Here is a 24,572-nt window from a genome sequence, read left to right on the forward strand (position 1 = left end):
TCAAATACAGTTGGGGCAAAGACTTACCTATTTGCAGTGGGACTTCTAAATCCTATATTCTCTCCAATGAGGCTCAATGGTAGAAAACACCAATATTTACCCAAACAACTACCCCTGTTCCCTAGTGAGTCACTTGAGAAAACTGAATTATTGGGATAAGATGGAATTAAGATAAAAACTAAGGGGTGCCAATAAAAAATATGGCTTAAAAGGGGCACAGAACCAAGGGTTATTACATGTCTGTTATTGCTGAGTACAATGTAATACAGAGCTGGAACTTGAGTTCAGACTTGTGCTACTCCAAAACCTGTATTATTTTCATCGGCCCCGCTACTAGCCAGTGAGGGCAATGAATGAAATAGATACGACCAGTCTATAGCAGGGGTTAGCAAACCACTAGCCCTCAGGTCAGTACAGCCTACTGCCTGTTTGTGTATGGACCATGAGCTAAAAATGATTGGTACATGTTTCCAATGTTTTAAAAAATTGAAAGAACTATATTTCATGACCATGAAAATTATGTGCAACTCAAATTTCAGTGTCCATAGATAAAGTTTTATTGGAATATATCTTCGCTCATTCATTGGATATTGTCTATGGCTATTTTCGTGCTAAACGGCAGAATTGGGTTCAGAGTTGAACAACAGAGACATTATGGCCTGCAAGCCTAAAATATTTACTATCTGGCTCTGTACCGAAAAATATTGTTGACTCCTGCCATACAGTCCAATTGGTGATTTGAGAAATACACATTAAAATAAGTTACCTGCCCTGACACTATGAGGCAGAATTTGAAAAGTACCAAGACGTTGTAGAGCCAGATGGGCTATGAAGTTTCAGAAGGTGGGATCACTGTGGGCAGAATATTCGAGGAAGACTTCAGGGAGAAGGTGGGGTTTGACCTGGCCTTGAGTAAGGGTAGAACTCAGGAGGACTGGATCGAGGCAGGCAGCTGTAAGTCTGTTCAGAGATCAGTGAGCAGAACACTCAGTCCGGACAAAAATAACATACTGTGCTTTAGAATATAGGATCAGCTAAGGGTGTTGCCATGAGCTAGTTATTATGATCTTGGACAAGTCTCACTTGTCCATTTATAAAGAGGAAATGATTATAGCACTCCACTCAGGGCTATGACAAGCACTGAGATAAGCAGTTTACAGCGCATTAATCATGTGTGGTCAGAAGTCCATAAACATTGGCGATTGTTCATTTAAATATGGCTAGAAAAGGAGATTGGACAGACTTGAGAAGAGGCTTTGAGCATGAAGCTACTTAATGCAACATTATCTAGCAAGCAGGAGGGAGCCACTGGGATAAACCAAGGAACAAATCACCTTGGCAAAGCAGTATTTTAGAAAGTCGTGATTTCTAACAGCTTCTAGCACTCCCAAAGGCCATCAACTATCAAATTATAATCTATCCCTTTGCAGTTGACTAATACCATCCCTGTGTCTCTATGTCTTTGAGCACAGTCAGGCTGTAGAGAAGGCAGATGTTGTTAACCCATTCTAGAGATGAGGAAGCAGAAGCCAGGGAGCTGAATGATTTGCACAAGGTCACCTAGCCAGGCAGGGATGTGGAGAAAGGGTAGGACCTCAGCCTGGTTCTCTGACTCCTGGTCTAGTGCTCTCTCCCCTCCACTGCATTGCTTGGAGGACAAAATGCAGAATGGAGCCCACCCTCCTTCATCATCACTGACATGTCTGCACGCATACACGTTCACACTCTCTCACAAGAGAGGGCCTTAATGCCAGGATGCCCTTTGTCTGGTCCCTCCCAGCTCTCTCTGTGGGATAAGAATGAGACCAACTGAGGCCGGGCGCGGTGGCTCACGCCTGTAATCCTAGCACTCTGGGAGGCCGAGGCGGGTGGATCGCTCAAGGTCAGGAGTTCGAGACCAGCCTGAGCAAGAGCGAGACCCCATCTCTACTAAAAATAGAAAGAAATTATCTGGCCAACTAAAATATATATAGAAAAAATTAGCCGGGCATGGTGGCGCATGCCTGTAGTCCCAGCTACTCGGGAGGCTGAGGCAGTAGGATTGCTTAAGCCCAGGAGTCTGAGGTTGCTGTGAGCTAGGCTGACGCCACGGCACTCACTCTAGCCCGGGCAACAAAGCGACACTCTGTCTCAAAAAAAAAAAAAAGAATGAGACCAACTATATGGTAACTCCAGCTGCCATTATCAGCCCAGGAAGGTCATGGAGAACTTGAGCACCAGTTTCCTGACTGGAATAAACTGATCCGTACATGCTGCTGGATCAGAAAGGACAAATAAAAGCTTGCAACCCCCATCTCTTTGTCCCTCTGCAGCAAAGAGGAACGTCACAATCTAAACCAATGCACATTCTTATTTTTTTCTCCATTACCACTCTAAGTCCATTTGAATATTTCCAGCAAGTCCCTGCGTTCCTACCTCCCCCAAAAGCGTTTTCCAAAAGCATGTTTTAGTTTAAGTTGACTGGCGGTTTGGCAAATGAAAGGCTGAAAAATGGCACAATGACTCAAGTTCAAACCCAATGCCTTCAATTAAGGGCATGCTGTTGCCAACCCCCTGGTGGGTGGTGACGTGCGTGAGCAGCCTGGTCGCTTCACACAGGCTCCTCTGCCACAGTGACCTTGGATTAATTTGGGACCATACACTCAGTGGCCTTCCTCTGACGGAGGGTGGCCCTGGCCACCTGGGTCTTAAAACTGGTGGGATCTGGGATGTTGGGACGAGGCCAGCCACCGCAACAGCACCAGAGTCAGCAGAAAGGCTGGGAGCCCATTTAAAAATGTCCCACAGAAATGATTGAGCTGTCAGAGTAGAGTGGGGGCGTTGACCTTGAGAGCACAGCGTGGGTCCTTCAGTGCATGCTGATTAGGCTGCTAGTGATTTACAGGGGACAGTGTGTGTCTCTCAGAATTCCTGGCCGTGTCAGTCACAGTAAGCATTCAGGCAGGCAGATCCTGCTGTGTCCGGGTGCCCACAGAAGCGAGAGACACTCACAGACAGGGCCACAGGGCCACAGAGATGGGGGTAGGGCATATGCAAGAATGGGGCTACCTGAAGAAGTGGGAGGTGCCCACAAAACCACAGAAGTGATGAAGCGATTGCAGGAGTGAGGTGAGGGTACCCATAGACATGGGGGAAGGCTAAAAGACTACGGCATGGACTCCTGGCAGTAAAAAATAATTTAAGCATGCACTCTTGATTTATGTACATTCATAATTTATTTGTAAATCTTATACCTATAAAAAAACACTAATGATGGTATCTACCCCAGAGTGTTGCTATGAGAATTACACTGAATTTAAACATGTAAAATGGTGTATAACAGTCCCTGGTACATGGTGAGCACTCAGTGAGTGTAGTAGTTGTTACTGTTACTATATTAGTAGCATCTTTAGGGACCTCATTATAGGCATTAGAAAACATACAAAAATAGGCCAGGCATCATGGCTCATGCCTATATTCCCAGCGCTTTGGGAGGCCAAGGCATAAGCATCACTTGCAGCCAGAAGTTCAAAACCAGCCTGGGCAACATAGTGAGACCCCATGGCTACAAAAAATTTAAAATTATCCAGAAGTGGTAGTATGTGACAGTAGTCCCAGCTATTCAGGAGGCTGAGGCAGGAGGATCACTTGAGCCCAGGAGTTGGAGGTTGCAGTGAGTTGTGGTCATGCCACTGCATTGCAGCCTGGGTGACAGAGCAAGACCCCATCTCTAAAAAAATTTTAAAAATAGAAATTAAAGATGTAATAAATTATCAAGATTGATGTCTTATTATTTTCCACCTGATTTTATTTCTCATCCCACTTTGGAGAACACCAGATCAAAAGCATCCCCATTTTGTATAATTTTTTTCTTGATGATGCAGAATCTAAACATATACCACCACAGGCCCAGAAATATACTTTCTATTAAAATTCTGCCTGGGCTTCTGGCTAAGTCAGGTATTTATCCTATAGGGGATGTGCTAAATTGAACCAGTGACCTGAGTTTTAAGTGCAAGTCCAGCAGCTTTTGCCCATCCAAGAAGGGATGCTCCTGAGAGTATTGGACACTATGAGTATCTGTGACCTAGAATCCCAAGGCCTCTCCATTCCACTAATTCCTCTAACGACAAGGAGTAGAGATTGGACAGCATTTTCCTGCTAGGTCCCCATATGCAGCAAATTGACTCAAATGGATGCTTTTGAATCTCTGAACAGGTAATTTGTGTATTCAGCTGGTATACCCAGTGTTGCCACAGCCACTTGGGAATCATGTAAGACCTGGCCCTGGCCTCAGCCTGTCAGGTGCTTTGGGTTACTCTGGGGAACAAGGCACAACTACTTAAGCAGCAAGTTGAATTGGGCACTGTCTAGGAGCATTGCAGATGGCTTGTTGAAAGAGGTAGGATCTGAAATTCTCCTTCCTTGAAGGATGGCTAGATTTGACCAGATGAAGAGGCAAGTGGGAAGGCTTTGCAGGGATAAATGACATAAGCAGAACCTGGAGATGGGAAGGAACTGAAGTGGAAGGGAGTGATGGTAGGCCGGGAGCCGGGGCAACAAGACATTCAGCCTCATGGGACTGTGGGCAGAGGTGGGGTGTGCTGGGGTAGGTGGGAGCTCAGGTTAAGCAGAACCCCTGAGCCAAACCTCACTGTTAAGATCGATGCAACAGGGGCTGGAGTGCCACTGTAAATTCAAAAGTAACTGGGACAGATGGAAGAGGGAAATGCAAGCTTCTCTCAACTGTGAATTCGGTTAATTCCTGTAAACTTGGCCCTCCTTGTTATCTTGCCTTCCTCAGTTAGAGAGAGGTTTTACTTGCAAATAATATTTACCCATTCTTGACAAGCCTTAAGATTATTAATGCTACTGAAATTTTTCCTCTTTCAACCTGTCTGTGTTCAAGCTCAAAGTCAAGACAAATCTTTGCAGGTTTTTAATCTGTGTTATCCATTGAGTAAATAAGGGCCTTGGAAGTACGCAGCTCTCAGTGCAGGGAGAGGCACTGCTTAGTGTAACCAAGGGTTTATTGCAAAAGGCATAACCTTCCTATTCCTATGGGCACCCAATGTGGGTATCGCACATTCGATGTATTTTTAAAAATATGAATGCTATGCTAGGGCGAACCCAAGGAAAGAGAAGATAAGAAACCTGCTCTTTATTCGAGTACAATGAGCTAGGAGTAAAAGCTCTCTTTTGCCTATTCCTCTTCCAAACACCACTTCAAACTGTGGTTGATGTCCGCTCTGAGATTTGCTATAGGGTACTGCTTGCAACTAGATTTTTCTCTTACTCATCGCCTCCCAAACTAGCGTGAGCCAAAGCTGAAGGGCAGGATGTGGTTGTGGCCTGCGGTGACCACCATCCCTTCCTCCAGTAGCTCGGAACCATTTCTGTCCCTGCACGAGTCACTGCAGATCATGCCGGATACCCTGAGTGCCTACACGGTAATGACAGCATGAAATTCCAGAGGAGCCGAGAAGCCGCCTCCTCCTTCCCCCTCACCCTCCTGCCTCTCCACACACACAGCCACAAACTGCTGGCACCTGGGCTAAAATTTGCCCAGCAGAAAACAGCCACTTCCAAACAAGACATTTTCCTCTGCTTTCTTTTTCTCTTGTGGCTAGGGGCAAAGAATCCCATTGGCTAAGTCATCTTGGTAAACAGATTGCTAGATACAAACCATCTTCCCTAGACACACAGCTCTCTTAACATAGAAATAAAATTAATAAGTTCTGCCCTCTTCACTACTAGTCCGCTTCACTACCTACCTCTTTCTGGGCCTATAGAGTAATGCTGTTGTGGGAGGTAGACCGAATGGTTTATCCAAAGCAATTGCCGCATCCTAAATGGGCTATCAACACTTTCTAGGTATTATTTGTCCCATAATGTTAAAAGCTGATCACCAGTGCCAACATAATGTTGAATAAAATTTATAGGCTATGTTTCCCCAGAACAAAACAATACATGGTATCGTTACTATTTTTTAGAGTAAAATCTGGCCCTAGATGCAAACTTGATTGGCCTTGACAAACTAAAGACCTTAAGGTAACAAAATACATGTTCTCTGTTAGACATATCAGGGCTCAAGTCCTGGTCCACCGTTTGCTACTGCTGGTCTGTCTTTAGGCAAGTTACTTAACTTCCCTGAGCCTCAGTAGCAGCATTTTGTCAAATGCGGAACCCGCCTCATTGGTTTGTCACTGAAGACTAAACAAGATCATGCATGAAAGTGCTTAGCACAGTCACTCCCACATAGTAAACCCCTATTATTGTTAGCAAAATAAGACCTCATGGTAGATAAAACTATGCAAGTCATAAAATGTGTCAGCATTAACTTTTATCAACAGATAGAGAGCTATTACATGTATCACATAATAATAATGACAGGAATATTAAAATTTGAACACATGTAAGTAGACGACACATACTGCTGAAATACAGGGATTCTGAAGGCCTTTAAACTAGCTGTACTTACCCTACTGACTCACTGTTTCCTGCCTGCCAATAATTTTACCTAGTAATGGTCTCTGTATTATGAGAGAAGCTATTGATAATTTGTTGAGTATATTCTTTGTACCAGGCACTGTTGTAAGTGCTGTACGAATACATTTACTCTTCACAGCTCTGAAGTAGGTACTATTACTGTGAATGTTTTACAGATGGGAAATCTGAGGCAGGCAGTTTGACCCTGAAGCCCTCACTCTTCAACTCTATGATATATACCAGATGATGGCAAGCTATGGCCAAATCTGGCCCTCCACCTGCTTTTGTAAATAAAGTTTTATTAGAACACTCCCATGCCCATTCATGTACATAGTGTTTCCTGCTGCCTTTGCCCTACAACTGAGGAGTTGAGTAGTCGCTACAGAGACCACCATATGGACCACAAACCTTAAAACATTTACTATCTGGCCCTTTACAGAAAAAAGTTTGCCATCCTCTGATACCAACTTTAAACTTCACTAAAAGACTTAGGTTTGGAAGGAAAGAAATAATACCTTATAATAATAATAATGCCTTATATTTGGTATTGACGGTAGACTTTTACAGATTTATCTCACTTAATTCTAATAACAATCCCATGGAGTAAAGAGTCTTTCTATTTCCATTTTAGAAATGAAGAAACTGGGGCTCAGAGAAATTAAATGACTACAGCATAGACTAGACATGAACTACTTAAGTCTAGGGATCATGTGTTTCTATCATCATATCCCGGTCACCTGCCACAACTCTAGGACAGCGTGGGCACTCAGAAAACACTTGCTAAATGAATGACAGTTGTAAAAGTCACCTAACTAGATAATCCAGGCCTTCTGCTATTCCAGGGTTCTTTCTCCTGACTCCACACCTGCCCAGAAGTGAAAAAAGCAACTTTCCCTTGAGATAGAAGGAAACACAGAATAGTTGCCATGGCATTATGCTGTCAGTTGACAAATTTTCGCTCCTCTATTCCTCCTCCTAAAGAGGACCAAAAGGCTTTTTGTTTCCTCTCAAATGCACAGTCATAGCTTTGAGAGTTTTCTTGTCCTTGTGATTGGTGCCTTTTTAGACAAGATTGAAACTGACACCCTCATGAGATGGTAGTCACATGGAACATGGTTTTGGACGGAGTTCAGGCAGCGCTCTGCCCACCCTCCTCCCTCCCGCTCCCCACGTCCCAGCCAGTGATGAGTCACAGTGCACAGTCCACTGCCCTTCAAGAGCCAACGCAAGGCTTTTGTTTTCTTTCATCTCGCTTCGTGCTGGTCATGTGAGGCTCAGGGTATTAATGGCCTTCGACTACGCCTTCTGAGTCTTGCTGTTGGTCAGGGTGATAAATGAAAGGTTTGGCCAGTCCCTTATTACCATTTTCGTTCCTCTTGACTGTCACGTGCTGGTTGGTGGCAGAGCTAAATAAGACAGACAGACAGCATCCGGTGTGGTTGCTGCCCACGGACGGGGCCTCCACCGGTGTTTTGGTTTCTTGCCTGTTGTTGTGGATACTCAGTGAGCACCTGACTCCCAACCTTAGATCACCCATGCTAATCATCCTAATCGTAACAAACCACCTCCCCCTCCCAGGCAAGTGGCTGCATCTCTCCCTGCATGTGTAAAAGATATGTGAGCCAGGCAGGAAAAGAGTTTTTGGTTTGGGGTTTTGTTTTGTTGTTGTTGTTGTTGTTTTCAATTTAAAGCAAAATTATATTCAGGAAATTAAAAGTCTGTGTGTGGTTTGACAGGCTCCTAAAAAACTCCATGGGGACAAAAATTTTAAATAAATGCCTTGGAAGCAGAGGTGCTCTGAATTGCCGGGGGCGTTGATCCAAAAGTTTCCATTCTCCTCTGCAACCCAATTTTTAAAATTTTGCTGTGCTTCTTCCCTCAGCCTTGATTCCACAGCCCAACACGGTGTCATGAGTGTTTATCGACCTGATGTAAAGCTGGGCTGAAACCTGGCCAGGAGATGAAACTCTCTTAGAAAGTTTCCTGGGAGCAGAGATTCCAGCCTCAGCGTAAAGGGGTCTTGGTTCTCTCTGTCTAGTTAGTTTTCCTTGGGGCCCTGCTGGGTTCTGATGAAATTGTTTTTACTTTATATCAACTTCTTTTGTTTCGTAACTTTTTGAAAGCATGAAGTGTGTCCTTTTATTTTCCCGTGTTGAGAAGGACTCTACCGAGTCCTCTCACTGGTTGTGGAGTGGTTCGTAAACTGAGTCTTCAGAACCTTTGCTCATCAGTTAAGTGGATTGAACAGATGATGTCTAAGACCTCTTCCAGTGTAAAGTTTCATTTTTTTCAACAATAGAATCTTTTACTTTAAAAAAAAAAATCTTGCCTCATATGTAAATAATTTTGCTATAGAAAGAAAGAAAGATTGGATTAAGGGTGCGCTGACTTCAGTTATTATCTTTATTGTTTTTTGTCTGGCAACAATGGGCGTGGTAGGAATGGGACATACTCTTTCAACAAACTCACCAACCTTGATTTAGCACCTACTTTGTGCCAGGCACTGTGCTAAGGGCTTTGTGTGCATTCTCTCATGTAAAGCTCTCAGCAACCCTGGGGGCCTCTAAGTGTTACTAGTACAGATGAACAAATGGGGGCAAGAAATATAGTAACTTGCCCTTAATCACAGAGCAATTAAGTGGTCAAATCAAGACTTGGATCTGAGGCTAAGAGCTACAAGGATCCTAGTTGTTAGCCACAGTGACATCACTGCCTCTAAGTAGAAATAGGTATATATACTGTACATCCCTGAATTTCTCTTCCTGCAATTGGTCTCTTTCTCCACAAAGCTAAGTGCAGTGAGAGATTTTCCTTAACAGACATGTTTATTGAACGCTGCAGAAGCAGGAGATATCTGGATAAGAATCTCCACTGCCTTGGAACGTGCACATGGTTGCTAAACATGAGCTTTTAGGTGCCTTGAGAGCAGTCAGTGCCAGTGGGGGGTGGGGAGAAGTTCAAGTGGGGGCAGAAGAATTCCCGCTAGGGGGTGATTTTGCAGAACTCAAAACTTTCACAGGTCACGGGAGGTTTTGTTCCCTGCATAGTATGTCAGTTCCACTTGCCGAAGTAGGACAAATAGGATGGATTAGCCCTGGCTGAAGCCAAAACTCTTTATATTTAAAAGAAAAAAGCAATTAAATATTCAGCCTGATTCCTGGGTTTTGAATTACCCCATTTATCTTTCACTCTGAGCATCTGCTTTTTATTGCATTGTGGCCCTGCCTGCCATTTATCTCTCCCCGTCAGTCTCTGGCCACGTGTCATGGGACTCAAAAGTGAAGATTAGAAGAGAAAAATATCTCTGTATTCTAAGCCTGGCGACTTCTATTTTTATCCACAGCTGTTGGAACTGATAGCAAAGTCACAGCTCACGTCCCTGAGTGGCATCGCCCAAAAGAACTTCATGAACATTTTGGAAAAAGTGGTACTGAAAGGTGAGCTCTCTCTCACTCTCTCACCCCTTTTTATAGACATGGGGATGGGCAGATGGATTTTCCAATAGAGTGGGCATGTTGTTAGATTTAAAGGAATGTTTGTGGATAGAAATTAATAACTCCAGCTACATTTCAGGGGTGCCAGATTCCAATTCAGAAAGGAGTGCAACTCATCCTCATGGCAAAGGGTGAGACCATCACCCTCCTGTCCTTTCTTTAGTGTCACCCATATGTCCTGCTATAAGCCTTCTCAGGCTTCTTAGTGTAGGCACATGTCCCAACCTTGGCTACGGAGTCTCCAAATTCCAAATTCCTAGAATATTGAGCTATGTATAAAGGCAGAATAGATTCATGCACTGTTTGACCTAGAAGGAATCTTAGGTCTCTGGTTCAGCAGACTCATTGCATACATGGGGAAGCCGAGGCCCTGAGAAGAAATGATTTATCTGTAATCGCACAGAGAGTCAGCCAGACAGGATTAGAACCCAAGCTCCAAACTCTGGAACCATGTTCCTTGCACGGACCATTTAAAAGGGACATCACTGCTGGGCAAAAGGGACAGCTTTCTGATCAGGTGAGCCATGAGCACTGGTGAACAATGAAAAGAGAAAGGGGCTTTATAGCAAGCCAGGGAGAAGAGAACAAAGAGGGACCTAGATAAAGGAAACTCTACCCCTTAACCTCCAGTGCAGAAGCTTGGCCAAGTGTAGAATAAACACCGGTGAAAAAGAAAATGATATCCCCAGAGGCAATGCCTGGGTAACATGAGCAGAATGGAAAAGATGAAAAGCCCACTTATAAAATACAGGATGTTGCAGTATCATAACTGCAATTATTTTTTTTTTCTTCCCCTCTCAAGTCCTTGAAGACCAGCAAAACATTAGACTAATAAGAGAACTACTGCAGACCCTCTACACGTCCTTATGCACACTGGTGCAAAGAGTCGGCAAGTCTGTGCTGGTCGGGAACATTAACATGTGGGTGTATCGGATGGAGACGATTCTGCACTGGCAGCAGCAGCTGAACAACATCCAGATCACCAGGGTAAGCGAGTGCACCCCAGCCTCACCCTCTCAGTCGGTCCCTGCACTGAGATGCTGGACAGCCTCGCCAGGACTGGAAATCCACTCTGGTGATGGAAGAATCTGGTCTATTCTGATCTGATGCTTGGTCCTGGTGCTGCAGGTGGGCTGGGGGAACCTCCTGATACAGGGAGGGTGGGAAGAAGAACTTGGCAAAACAGGACCAAAGTGCATGAAAGACGACAGATGGCAATTGAACCATCGTGGGAAAACTGGAAACTTGGCTTTTGGGGAGATGCTGGCTGTCGTGCTGAAATCTTTAGTGGGGTTCGGAGATCTCTCTTTGACCATTTCCTTATAAAGAATGAGTTGTGTGCAGCTTTGGGCTGCTGCCTTGGATACAATAGAGCTGTGAAGGCCGTGGCTTGGAGCACTGGTACCAGCCTTCTAAAATTCTAGTTTCAACTATTGGTAGTTATGACAAAGGAAGCCTTTGATTAAAGACTGTAAACGTACATGTGGGAAAAGATGAGCAATTCTCACTGAAAGCAAAAAGAAAAAGCCCTATGTTACCAGCGAAGCATGGCTGTCTGTATCAGGAGTTTCTTTTGGCTTTCAAAACACGACTTGGCCCTCAGCTCTTGTCCTCTTACTAGTGAGCAGGAGGACTAAGGCACACAAAAAATGTGAGAAAGATGCTGGTGTAATCTCTTAGGGCTCACTAATGGACAGACGCACTTAGGCAGCTCACGTAGCACTTTGCTTGTTTATCTAATCGCCAGCCGTGGTTGTGTTAAGTGGTTTCCGGGACCCACAGTGATAATTTTGGGGCTGCCCCATGTTGGGAGAAGGTAGCATGAAGAAATCTCTTTGACCTCTTTTAAATAACTATTTTACTGTATGAAGTTTTCAAAATACATATCCTTGACTTTACTGTTAATGACCTCTCTGTGCTTTAGATTTTTAAGCTCTGAAACAGAGGGAACAATTAGAAGCCTCAGAGTTCCGTGGCTTCCTTAGAGTCACTTAGGCTACGACACCCACGCTCACACCCCCCCACACGCACACACGCACACAGACACAGACATGCACGCACAGAGAGGAGCACAAATGCAAGTCATCGTTCAGAAACAATCTCAATTCTTTGATTATTTAAAGAGAATGTGTTTATTGTGAACATTTACCTGATTTGATTTATTCTAATAATGTCCTCATTCCCATCCCTCAAGTGTAGGCATAGTTTGACCATGGGAATTGAGACCCAAGTTCCCAGCTTACCTGTCACAGAAAACCCACTTACACCTTCTACCTGATTGCTGGCATTCTCTGTGTCCTGGACTTAATACTCACTGTTTTTTCTAAGCCCAGGAGAGAAATTTCCCAGCCAGTGATATAAATGAGCAAGTCCCATTTGTCCTAAGGGCATCTTCCCTCCAGCAATTTTGGAACGGCCATTAAGATGGTCACACTTGCCCGGAGTTGCCTCTGTTCCTTCTGCCCACCTTCCAGGAGACCCCTTGGCCACCTCTGCTCCCATACCTCACACTGCCATGGGCTTACTTCCTCAGAGCCCTTCATAGCTGATGCACAGACACTCTGGGAAGCAGCCGTTGTGATTGCCATTACTCTTCTCAGGGAAGGGGAGGAGTGGGGACCAGAGAAGTGCAGTGACTTTTCCAGAGTCATGCAGTAATTAGGGCCAGAGCCGAGGCCCGAACCCTGAACTCCTTATTCCTAAAATGGCGAAGCTTGCTTAACATCGGTGGTTTCCAAACTTTTTTCAATCTAGCTTTCTTCCAACTATTTATCCAATGATCCGGCTTTATTTAAGTCTCTTTAATCCAATGAAATCCCATGCAGAAGAGATCAAACACTGAAGCTCACTCCCTCTTTTGCACGAGGAGCTCCAGCCAAGCCGTGCGGTTTTCTGCATGCTCCGAGCTTGGTCCTGCCTCCAGGCTTTTAAGCATGATGCCTTCTGTGACCTTGCAGTCCATCAACACCACGAGCACATCACCTTCCTCAGTGCAGTTGTTATAATCTGAAATTGCCTCATATGGATGCACTTTTCTGTCTCTGTCCCCCGGCTTATGAACTCTGTAAAGAAAGGGCGTTACCCACTTTGCTCCCTGTACCTGGCACAGAGCAGGAGATAGTCGGTAACGTTTAGTTGAATGAATGAATGGTTGAAGAGGAGTCTCCTCCCACGGCTCCCCTGAAGTGCTTGTTCAATGTTCAAAGGAACACAGTTGGAAAGTACTGCCCCGTGTTAGGGATGACGATGACAATTTGCCAACTTCAGGATTTAGGGCAAGTTACTCAATCTCTCTATGCCTCACTTTCCTCAGTTGGAAAATAGAGAAAATAATGCCTCCTTCGTAGCCCTGGTGTGAGATTTCTTATGTTAATATATAAAAAGCAGTTGCCATAGTGCCTGATGTAGACTAAGTATTGTAAATGTAGTGGCTGTTGTTATTAAGGGTTTGCTCTGTGTAGACACTCTTCTGAGTCCTTTATGTGTATTAACTAACTCCTTTAGAGAATAATTGTAAGTAGGAGTCATCATAGTGGCTAATGTTTACTGGGCACTGTGCTAAGTACTTCTACGCATTGTCTCATCTGCTCTGCCTAGCAACCCTATAAGATATATTTATCCACATTTTGTAAAAGAGAAAAATGAGACCGAGTAGTTAAGAAAAATGTGGCCGGGGCGGTGGCATGGGAACTAAAGCCAGGCCTCTCTCGGAGGCTGTGCCTTGCCCCTTCCTCTCTCCTGTCCTCTGCCGCTACTCTCCTTGGCTCTGAGCCACATCGTTTTGAGAGCTGGGCTGGAGCCCACGGAGCCCTGAAGGGCTTTGCACACAGATGCCCACCTCTCCAGAGGAAAGAAGGATTGAGAGAGAAAGAGAGGAAAAAAGAGAAAGAACTTAATTACTTCAGTCTGGACTGTATTTTAAAACTCACTTTTTTTTAATCAGTTTGGCCCAAAGAGAAGCACATTGTTACATGAAAATATTAAGGTGACTTTCATAGTAAATGCTTTTATTTGCCAAAGTTCTTTCAGTATCTGCCCAGCCCCTAATCTTGTTTTCCTTTGAAATTTTCACATCTAATTCGATGAAGCCAGTTTTTACTGGAAAAAATAATTAATGTAATAAAGGACGAAGGAAGAAAATTAAGAGAAGTGGTTTGTAGGGGAAAAAGTCAAATATAATGACAGTGTGCTGTGGGCAAGGCACGGTTTTGGAAGCGTGTGATGGGGAAGGGGAGACGGGTACAAATGGATCTTAGCCAAATGCTGGATTAGGGGAGCAAGAGTGACTTATTTTTCTTTTATATGTTTATATTCAAAAAGAAGAAGGCTCACAAGTAGTTAACCATTTCTCAGGAGTAAGGACTCAGCATGGGGTCTGGGCAAGGATTTTTGGAAAAGTGCAGGTTTGAAAATTTGACAGAGTGAACTCTGCCAAGTGGACTTGCCTTTAATAGGAGTTAATGTAATAATTGGCCTGGGAGTTTTAACCAAAAAAGTAGAGGCTTTGAAGTGCTGGAAACAAAAAGAAAATCTCATGGCAGTTTTATTAGCTCATATGATCAGCAGCAGATAATAAACGACAAATAGGTCTAGGGCCTTCTGCCATTGGCAAAGACCTGAATTTTGCAAACAATTGAAAGTTCTGCGGAGCGGCCTGAGGTGGAACCCAGCGATACAAATTGTCAAGTCATAGATAATTCTGATGAATGGGAGGCCGAAGCCCTTCTAAGTCTGAGACTGTTAGAACTGAGGGATCCTCAGAGTCTTCTAAACCATTCACTTTGTACGTGGGGAAGCTGAGACCCAGACTTCCCCAGGAAGCCTGGGATCCAGATCCGCTGTTCGTGCATCCAGTTTTCATCCCATGCCACCCCCCTTCTCAGGGGTTCAGCCCTCCCAGGGCCCTTCACCTCTGCCCCCTCCCCTGTCATGCCTTTCCTGCCTTGCAGGGGACACAGGAGGGAATTGCTTAGACCCAGTGTCCCCTGGAATCCTCTGTGTATTTGGGCATCGATGTGCTTCATACAGAGTTTGAGGAGGGAAATTGATACCCATTCTCAGGGTATTGATTCTCAGGTATTAACCCTTCCAGAGCTAAGAAAGGGTTTCTTTGTCCTGTATTTTTTTTTTTCCTGTGACCTTTCAGAGGCAACAGAATACTGACCTAAAAATGTCAGTAGTCCAAAATTGAGAGCTCACCCAGAACTAGTGCGGAAAGACAAGGAACACAGTCCCACGTGATCTGCTGACTTCTGCAACATGCTGTTGATGCTCAAGATATATCAGCATATATATTTGAGGACCTCCTCGGTACAGATTGTTCCCATGGCACTTTGTGCTTCCTTCTATGATGGCATATTATTCTGTCACTATTTGCTTGTGTTCCTGGGTCTCTCGCCAGCCTAAAGAGCTCGTTGCAGCAACTTCAGCACCAAGCCACAGTAGGCACTCAAGAGAGCTCGTCTGTGCTGGGCTAGTCTCAAGGGATACAGAATTAGACCTTGCCTTCAGGGATGTGGGTCTGGATGGGGTATCATGAGCTCATCAAAATTTTAAACAATAAAGCTTAAATATAAATTCAGGGGTATAGCAGAAGCACCTAGAAAAGCTCATAATTAATTGCCTATGTATTATCCAGAAACCAAGAGTTTGTGAAATGTTCCATGGAGCCCTAGTTTTCGATAGAAATGCCTCAGTGGATGATGGAGCTTAAGCCCAAAGGGTTCTAGACCAGCCATTCCCCATGTGCCCAGACACACACACACACACACACCAGTGCAGGATTTTTGTATTATTGTTGCTTTCTACCTATTTAATTATTTGGATTTCATTCATTCTACCGATATTTATTGAGTGTCTTCTATGTGCTGGGCACTGTTCTAGACACTAGGGACACAGTGGTGGTAAAAGATAAAAATTCCTGCCTTCATGGAGCTTAAGTTCTCACAGGAATGTTTTCTTCAAGGTTCCTTTTATAAAAGGATTACGTTATATGACAAAAAGGAGGATATTTCAAAAAGTGTCTAAAAAAGATCAGGAATTCTAGGAAGGTGCAATGAGTAAGGCCTAAGGAAGTCACAAAAGCAAAAAAGGGCTTTCAGAGGAAGTGGGTTAGAACGGAATGTAGTGGGGTGAGATTTGTCCAGGCTGAGGACTGGGCAGGCGTGGGCATCGAGGACACGTGAGCAAGGTGTGTTTGGGTGCCCTCGAGTAACCTGCTTGGAGGGACCAGAGGTCACAAGGGGGCCGTGCGATCGAAGCCCAGGTTGGCAGCCTGGGTTGCTGCTCCATCCAGGGCAATGATGCCTTCCGGAAGGTACGAATCTTGTCATCCAGTGAACTGAGTGAAGCAGGAGAATACAACATGTGCTATCTGGAGAATCTTTGAGAACAAAAGTACAAAGCTTTGTGAAACTGAGGAAAATCCCTCTGGCACATTCAGTTCAAGCCACTCCAGGCCATTCTTATGGGTCTTAGTTGTGGGTCCCGGTTCTGCATTTAGGATGGGGAGAATTACTGCCTTTGACCTCTGATCCTTAAACCAGCTTGAGGGTAGAGCACGAGGAGACAGCTGCCTCCTTGGAGGGTGTCAGCTGGTGAAGTGGCTGCTCTCTGACCCCCAGCTTGTCATCCTTCTCTCTGCAGCCTGCCTTCAAAGGCCTCACCTTCACTGACCTGCCCCTGTGCTTGCAACTGAACATCATGCAGCGGCTGAGCGACGGGCGGGACCTGGTCAGCCTGGGCCAGGCAGCCCCCGACCTGCATGTGCTCAGCGAGGACCGGCTGCTGTGGAAGAAGCTCTGCCAGTACCACTTCTCGGAGCGCCAGGTCGGTGGGGCCCGGCGGGCCTCCCCCTCCTCCCCCTTCTCTGCCCTGCCCTAAGCCCCCCTGGCAGCCTTCTCAAGCATGAGGTGTGGGTGCCTCCTACTCCAGGGCCTTCTGGCTTGACTAGAAAATGGCAGTCTAAGGAGTTTTTAAATAATGAGTGTGTGAGGGATTGTTTGTTTGTTTTCAAGTAGTTTTAATGGGGAAAAAACTTACGTTCTTACCCTATTCGCATTTTACAACTTGCTCAGAAAAATTCATAAATTGGCACCCGTCTTTTCTTTCTATAACCAAATAACTTACCTTTTTTTGGTGCTTTGCAGTGAAAGTGCTTTTACAGACATCATTTCATTTTATTTGAATGACTCGGGAAAGGATAATTATTATTCTGCCCACTTTAAACAGATGAAGAGACAACAGCCACAAATGGCTAAGTGACATATCCAAATTAGTGAAGTGGCTCTCTGGGTGAGGAAACTGGCCTTGAACTTGAATTTGGGCCTTCAGATACCAACTCCAAGCCTGTTTCCCCTCATCATACTGCCTCTAGTTTGTTGGTCTTTTTCCAGTTTCTTTATATAGATGTGTGAGTTTAACAAGTTCTGTTTGTGAAGCCACTAATATTTAGATATAAAATAGAGCCACAGTGCCAAGCAGTTATAGCATCTCCCTGGAAATAATCACTCAAGTCTATACAGCAAAGAAAAAAATTGAAGTTGTTTACTAAGATCACCTAAACTTTAAAGGACCATCCAAATGTGATTTAGTAAAGGTCACTAAGAACAAATCACCAGTCACCTGTTTTCTTTTAAAGACTGGTTAAAAGCTACTGTTTCACTGGAGAGAGCTAAGAAAGTACTTCTTTATATCTTGATAGTTTTTCCTCTGGATACTGTAGGGTAGAGATTTTAAAAAAGAGGAAAAGAGGGTGGGGGAACTTTTCTAAACCAGAAAAGCACAAACCATCTTCTTGAAAAACCATCTTCTCGACAAACTCCCCTGACACTTCCTTCATTCACTTGATTTTTTAGATCCGCAAGCGATTAATTTTGTCAGACAAAGGGCAGCTGGATTGGAAGAAGATGTATTTTAAACTTATTCGATGTTACCCAAGGAAAGAGCAATATGGAGACACCCTTCAGCTTTGCAAACACTGTCACATTCTTTCCTGGAAGGTATGTGTCTCAGAGGTGGCCACCACAGACCCCTAGCCCAGCTCCTAAAAGCCAATAGTGCCAGCCAGCCTGGCGAGGCCAAATCCTTTCCTATTCTTTCCCTGTATCAGCCCCCAGCTTAAAGTTAGGGTGAAACTGCTTCAGTGCCTGGGAGGAGTAGAAAGGGCGGAGGACTTTCAAAGACCTTCATTTCCTTCACCCCCTTACGTTTATTTTTTCTTTTTTTGTAACCCACCCACCCCTAAGTCCTCCTATCTCTGTGTGCATGGGTACACGTGCATGTAGATACAAACACACAGCTCTTTAGTTTTTCCAAACCTGTAGCATTCTCGACAGAGAACCGTTGTTTTGAATTTGAGCGATGCCTTATGGTGCCAAAAGCCGATGAGATGCCTCTGAGAACTCAAACCTAACCACGATGTTCCCTTCCAGGGCACTGACCATCCGTGCACCGCCAATAACCCAGAGAGCTGCTCCGTTTCACTTTCGCCCCAGGACTTTATCAACTTGTTCAAGTTCTGAATCTCAGCACATGACAACACTGCAGAAGGGTCCCCCTGCTGATTGGATCGCTGGGAATATGGTGTTTGGACGCTTCATTTGTAAATAGTGTACATTTTAAACATTGGCTCAAAACTTCTGAGATAAGTCATTGAGAGGACATTGGAGGGGAAGGATGCAGTTGCTGACTGGGAATTTAAGAATGTGAACTTCTCATTAGGATTGGTATGGAAAAGCAGAAATACTGTAAATAAACTTTTTTTTTTTTCCTAACAATTTGCCAGCAAGACTATAAGGGGCAAGAATTCTATTTCAGCAGTGAAAATGGAATTCTCTTGATGTTCGTGGAAACTCCTTTATAGTTCCCTAGGAAGAAAAAGGCAAAACTCAAATACAAAATAGAACACTCTTTGTTTACAATGTGAAAATTTGTTTAGGAAGAAAAAAAGAGAGAGAGAAAGAAGGAAAACTACATATAAGAAATCCTTGGGCTTTGGGTTTTGATTTGGAGTTTGTTTTGAAAAGCCAGGAAAGCACAGCACCACCCATCCTAGACCCGCACAGGCGTAGGGCCTTATCCCGCAGAGACGCCACACAAAGGTCTACCTCTAACGGCGTAGAGCACTCTGACAACGCGCATGATATAATAGGCAGTGTCTGTTCTTCTCGTAAATGTTTTCATCACTACAAAAAGTGATTTTAAATAGAAAGGGACGATGGGAGCAACCCTCACCTTGTCTCACACTCCCTTTTCAGGCAAACAAGGCCCTCTTTGGAGTTGCCTCTTTCCTAGAACCACCCCAAAGTACTTTTTTTCCTTTCATGTTGTGACTCCTCTGGGGAAACAGAAGGCCAATGTAAAACAGTTCCAGAGGAAGTCCTGCCGCAGAAGAGATAGAATTAGTCTCGCGATAGGTGTGAAGGTTTCCTGATTCCTCTTGAACTTCCTGGGTCTTCCAGGCCTCCTTGGGTATCTCCCTGGATGAGCATATGTCTGTGGACTGATTGGAGCCCAAGTGCTGAGGCTTGAAAGACTGGTTTTCCCTATCAGCCCATTCAATGTTTTACCCGTTGCTGTTCCCCTTGCCAGGGTGATGAGCTGGGGAGCTTTTCTTTAGGTCCGACATCAAAGTTTAATCAACTTGAGCCAGGGCTTTTGGCAAGGTTAAATAAAATTAAAATAAAGGCTGGCATTCCAGCCAAATAGGAAGCAGAGGTACCATAAGTTCATCTTAAACTTGCTTGGGAGCTGGACAGTCAAAAACATAAAGACCCCAGGGGGTCTTGCCAGGCAAATATTAGCAGTCACTGTGGAAGAAAGGAAATCTCAGGACTTTATGAGTTAATTGTAAAATATTCCTGGGAAGGGCTGGGGGATGTTTTTGTTTTTTACTTTTTATAGAGTGTTGCTTTTCTACAACAATGTACATATATTTGCAGTTGTATTTGCTTCTTTTTTTTTTTTTCCAAATAAAATTGTCACCCTGCATGCCCTTGGCAAAAAAAGTGAAGCAGAAATAGGAACTTGGTTCACATTCATGTTGAGGAACAGTGTATCCTTAAAGGTTGATCCTTGGGGTGATCCAGAAAAGGGGAAAGATGGCTAAGCATGTACAGAAACAAGGCAAGGGACAAGCTAGTGACGAAACACCTCGTCATAACCTTCCCTCAATAACACAATCCGCATGTCAGCATTCTGAAGAGAAGCAAACTCCTATTCAGTGCTCCTCACTTTGCAATGTTTGTGCCTACAGCAGGATTTCTCAGTATTTTTTTCATTATCATCCCAAGAAGAAAAAACCGAAATTGAATTCAAATTTTCCCTAATAAGAAAAAGTAAATGTGAAAGAATAAGATTTCTGTTAGGTAAGGTTGAGCCTTGGAGGGCCAGAAACCATTATAATAACTAAGGTTTATTTTTTTTGCAATCCTTTTCTCCTCCTGAATCAATTTCACATTGGGAATGCAGGGCCTAGCATGTTGAATAAAAAGCTACTTCTTCCATAATTGTCAGGTTCTCTCAAATTTCTCAGCTTCCTTAAAGATGTGGGGTGGAGCTGGGTCTGCCATTACTGGGACAGCTCTGGAACCTTTGACTCCAAATGACAGTTATAGATTGAGGGGTTCATGGCCTTCTGCATCTTCCTGTCAACTTGTGACCTCTGCTCCTTCCTGCTGATCAAGAAGGTAGACACTCCTCAGCCCCTTCAGGTTTGCAGTCCTAGAAACGTGGCCAGCTTTGTGCTGCTAGCACAAAACTGGGGAACCAGGCAACAGCATGCATCTGCGCAAGATGACCCTGCCCCAAGTGACAGGGTTACGGTCTTCTGAAATGTTTGCCAAGATGGTGCCTGTGGGCTCGGCTCGCCCCATGTCCTTTGATGGTATCGGAGGTGGTGTATGACAGAGTCAAGGAAATTTAAGGAAAAAAGAGGAAATCAACATTTATGGTTCGCCTTCATTGGAAGACGAGTCTAGGAAGGAAATGGCAGGTGGAGAGGGAGAGGGAAAGGAATAGAAATGGCATATCTCTGATGCTGTGGTTTGTGTACGGCGATGGGAAGTGCACGGCATGCACGGAGAGTTTGTGCTGGACACCGGTGGTACCTGTTAAGCATGGCCGGAGCCTCACATATAAGTAAAGTGAGTTAAAAGTAAACTTTTGCTCCCTGGGCGCTAATAGTCTATAGAATTTCTATGGGCAAACCCTCCCAGGACAACCTGACCTAGAAAATATAAACAAAGAATCCCTGTCTCAGAACTGCTGGTCTAAAAGCCAGAAGGGCATGACAGTGGAAATTGCTGGAAGAGATAGAATGCTCTACTCCCTTTGCTGTGCCTACCGACCCCCACCCTAAACCCTGTAAAGCAGAATTCAAAATCGATGTCAACTATGAAGTAAGTAATTCAGACTTCAAAAGAAGGAAAGTGTTCTGTCCAGGGCAGTGTGAGCAAATCCACAGGGATGTTAAGATTTGGTCCAGCTCAAGGTTTATGGGCAGTAAGCCTAGGAGTCTCTTGAGAGTAAGGCCCAGCATTTGAGGCAAGGAGAATATGTGAAGTTTAGGAGTGTTCACTTTAGAACAAGATCCAGAAAAAGAAAATCCAATGACATTTTAAACTAGATTGCGTCATTACTCAACACTGTTACTTTGGGCAGACAAATCAGTTGAATGGAAGGGCAGGTGGCAGAAATGAACAAGTTACAGGGTAAAAACATCCCCATATGTCAGTTGTGAGATGATATGTGTTTGATGATGATGAATTTCATACTGAAGTGGCCTGGAGGACATTTTTCGGAGGCACTTTACACTGCAAAACCCTCAACACAGAGCAGGTTCCACTTGCACCTGTGAAGCACGGTAGTGGGTGTGTATTATGTTATTGCCACAGCTCTCATCTTTGTGGATTCACAAACCCTTTCCCATAAGGAGCTTGCTATTAACAGAGCCTCCTTGTTTCTGTTGTTTTTATATGGGAGAACAGAAAGAGCTTGGAATTTCATTTGTCTAAGCAAGTGGTATGATTTACGAGGAGGTAAATCATTCAAGAGAGGTTCAACAGTGTATCATTCTTAGCATTCAATACAATGTTTATCATAAAATATGCACCTGAGTTTATGTTTTTCTGCCAGGCTGTAGGGCAATAACGTCTTGCAAGGCGAACACTCTATTTTATGTGTGAATTTTTTTAACTATAATTTTATGTGTGAATTTTTTTAACTAGACTCTATCATCATTTTCTATGTTGACATCTGTTTTTTTTAATCTGTTTCCAAGTATCTTAGTCTGTGAACCATCTCATCTGACTGGATACTAGCCTAAAATCCTATTAGGGCTTAAACAGACCTCAGAAGCACCCCAAATCTCTAGGCAAATGCAGAGATGTTGCTCTTTAATATATCTTGGGCCCTTGATGGCTTCAACAAACAAGATAATTCCTTTAAACTCAACATTTTCCACAGATGCTTTCTTTTCTGTTTCATGGAGGAGAATAAACCCTCTTTAGTTTTCCAAAGGAAGGAAACTCCTACCCCAGACTTTAGACCTGGAAGGGACGTTACAGACGGTGGAATCTGACACTCCTTCTGCCTTTCAAGATGAGGAAATGGGTCCAGAATGTTTACAAACATGCCTCAGCCCACTGGGTACTCAGTGGCAGGGCTGAGTGTCAGTCTGGGCCCTCCTGAGGCCTGACCTCGTGTGCTCCTGCCCCCCACGCCAAGCACTTTTTGGTATGGCTGGAGACACATGATCCCAATGTCATTCTTCTCAAGACCTTCGCTGTGGAAGGCATGGGAGACTGGCCAGTGTTGGGCATCTGGCCTTTAACTTTTCCAAACATTTTAAGTCCCTGATTCTTATTGGAGAGGTTAAGGAGCAACTTGATGTTTTTACAGGCCTCTGACTCTGTTGTGTGTATGGCATTCTAGTGAGTACAGCCTGCTTGCTATAAAGTAAGCAGCATGTTTTGACAAATTCGTTTTTCCCTTGGGCACTTACATTTTAATTACAAAAAGATGGCCCTCATAGAAATAGATAAGAGCTGAACAGTGGCTTGCTTTCTAGAAACTGAGGTTCTGATGGTAAAGTAACCAAGCAGGTATTTCCTCTGCCTTAGACTCAGAGGTACATTTAATCCATCTGCTCCATCTCCTCGACTCTTCCAGTACCAGCTGTGAGAGCCAGTGAGTTTCTGTCCCAGGGGAAGTTCACTCTCTGCTAAACCTCATCTTTACTAAGCAAAGGGGGATTATTCCATGAGGCAGCAAGGAGCAAGGGCCCACAATATTCATTACTTTGCTGGTCATTTTTTCAAAGTGTCCTTGAACATACTCAGCAAACCAAGCTTCCTGAAAAATCTCTCAAAACTTAGCCATTTGGCCAAAAATGGATGACTGCTCCAAAACTCTGAACTTCTTGAAACTCCATCTGCTATGACATTACTTCTGGAGTTTGAAAATGACTTCTTCTGTCTTTCAGTATAAATGTGTTTGTTTAATTAACAATGCACAAGTCTGTTAAACAGAAGGCTCCAAGCTGTGCTCTACACTTGGGAAGCCTTAGCGCCATCTTTATTCTACCAAGTGCCAAGCACCCTGGCTAAAGGGGGTGTATATTACAGCCCAAGTCCTAAGCTTAGAGGCTTTAATGTACTTTTTTTAATGAAAAATATTAGAGGGGGTTGAACATTGTAACTAAAAGCATAAGGTTAGACCAATTATATGCAAAGATGTTTATTTAATATTGTGTGAGCTGAGTCCTTCTGTATAAATTATTTGCACACTTTTCTTGCATGATGAACTGATTTTTTTATAGTTGTTTGTACCAGACGGTGGCATATTTTTGTAAAAAACTTTTGACACTGAATTGCAATAAATGTTTTTCCAACAACACACATTGGTGCATTTTTGGTGTATGTCAATTCAAGTTGTTTTTTTTTATCATATCAAATATGTTTATCTTTTGCCTATTGAAACTTATATTCCTTTCCCAGAAACTTGTTACTATTATTATAAGATTTCTAGGAATACATAGAAAAATAAGCCTATTGGTGAATGGCAACCTGCGTCCATAATACACCATTAAGCATAACTGGGATATTTCCATATACTGTTTGTATAGTAGAATGATTAGGGAATAATTAATTTTGAAGTCCATATCAATGTATTCATCAACAGACATTCATGGAACAGCTACTATATGCTAGACCTGTGCAAGACACTGGGAATGAGGTAGAAAACAAGACAGAAATGGTCTCTGCCTTAATGGAATTTAGATTCTAATAAGAAAGAAATTTTTTAAAAAGCAAGTATTTAGGCCGGGCGCGGTGGCTCACGCCTGTAATCCTAGCACTCTGGGAGGCCGAGGTGGGCGGATCGTTTGAGCTCAGGAGTTCGAGACCAGCCTGAGCAATGAGCGAGACCCCACCTCTACTAAAAATAGAAAGAAATTATATGGACAGCTAAAAATATATATAGAAAAAATTAGCCGGGCATGGTGGCACATACCTGTAGTCCCAGCTACTCGGGAGGCTGAGACAGGAGGATCCCTTGAGCTCAGGAGTTTGAGGTTGCTGTGAGCTAGGCTGACGCCACGGCACTCACTCT

The 24,572-nt window shown here is 43.9% G+C and overlaps 1 protein-coding gene across 2 annotated transcripts in view; it reads left to right on the top strand.

Annotated features, from left to right (window-relative positions):
- Positions 1-18,719, top strand: part of FBXO32 (F-box protein 32) — a 31,263-nt gene extending 12,544 nt beyond the window's left edge. Inside the window, exons 5-9 of one of the 2 annotated variants that reach the window (XM_069466017.1) lie at positions 9,812-9,905; positions 10,765-10,949; positions 16,608-16,790; positions 17,819-17,962; positions 18,395-18,719. In XM_069466017.1, the coding sequence (XP_069322118.1) occupies positions 9,812-9,905; positions 10,765-10,949; positions 16,608-16,790; positions 17,819-17,962; positions 18,395-18,484 (696 nt within the window). In that variant the 3' untranslated portion in view covers positions 18,485-18,719. The remainder of the gene's footprint in view (positions 1-9,811; positions 9,906-10,764; positions 10,950-16,607; positions 16,791-17,818; positions 17,963-18,394) is intronic. The other variant, XM_069466018.1, reaches the window with a different exon arrangement.
- The last annotated feature ends 5,853 nt before the right edge of the window (positions 18,720-24,572 follow it).

Source organism: Eulemur rufifrons, chromosome 3 (assembly GCF_041146395.1).
Source record: "Eulemur rufifrons isolate Redbay chromosome 3, OSU_ERuf_1, whole genome shotgun sequence".
Classification (NCBI taxonomy): Eukaryota; Metazoa; Chordata; class Mammalia; order Primates; family Lemuridae; genus Eulemur; species Eulemur rufifrons.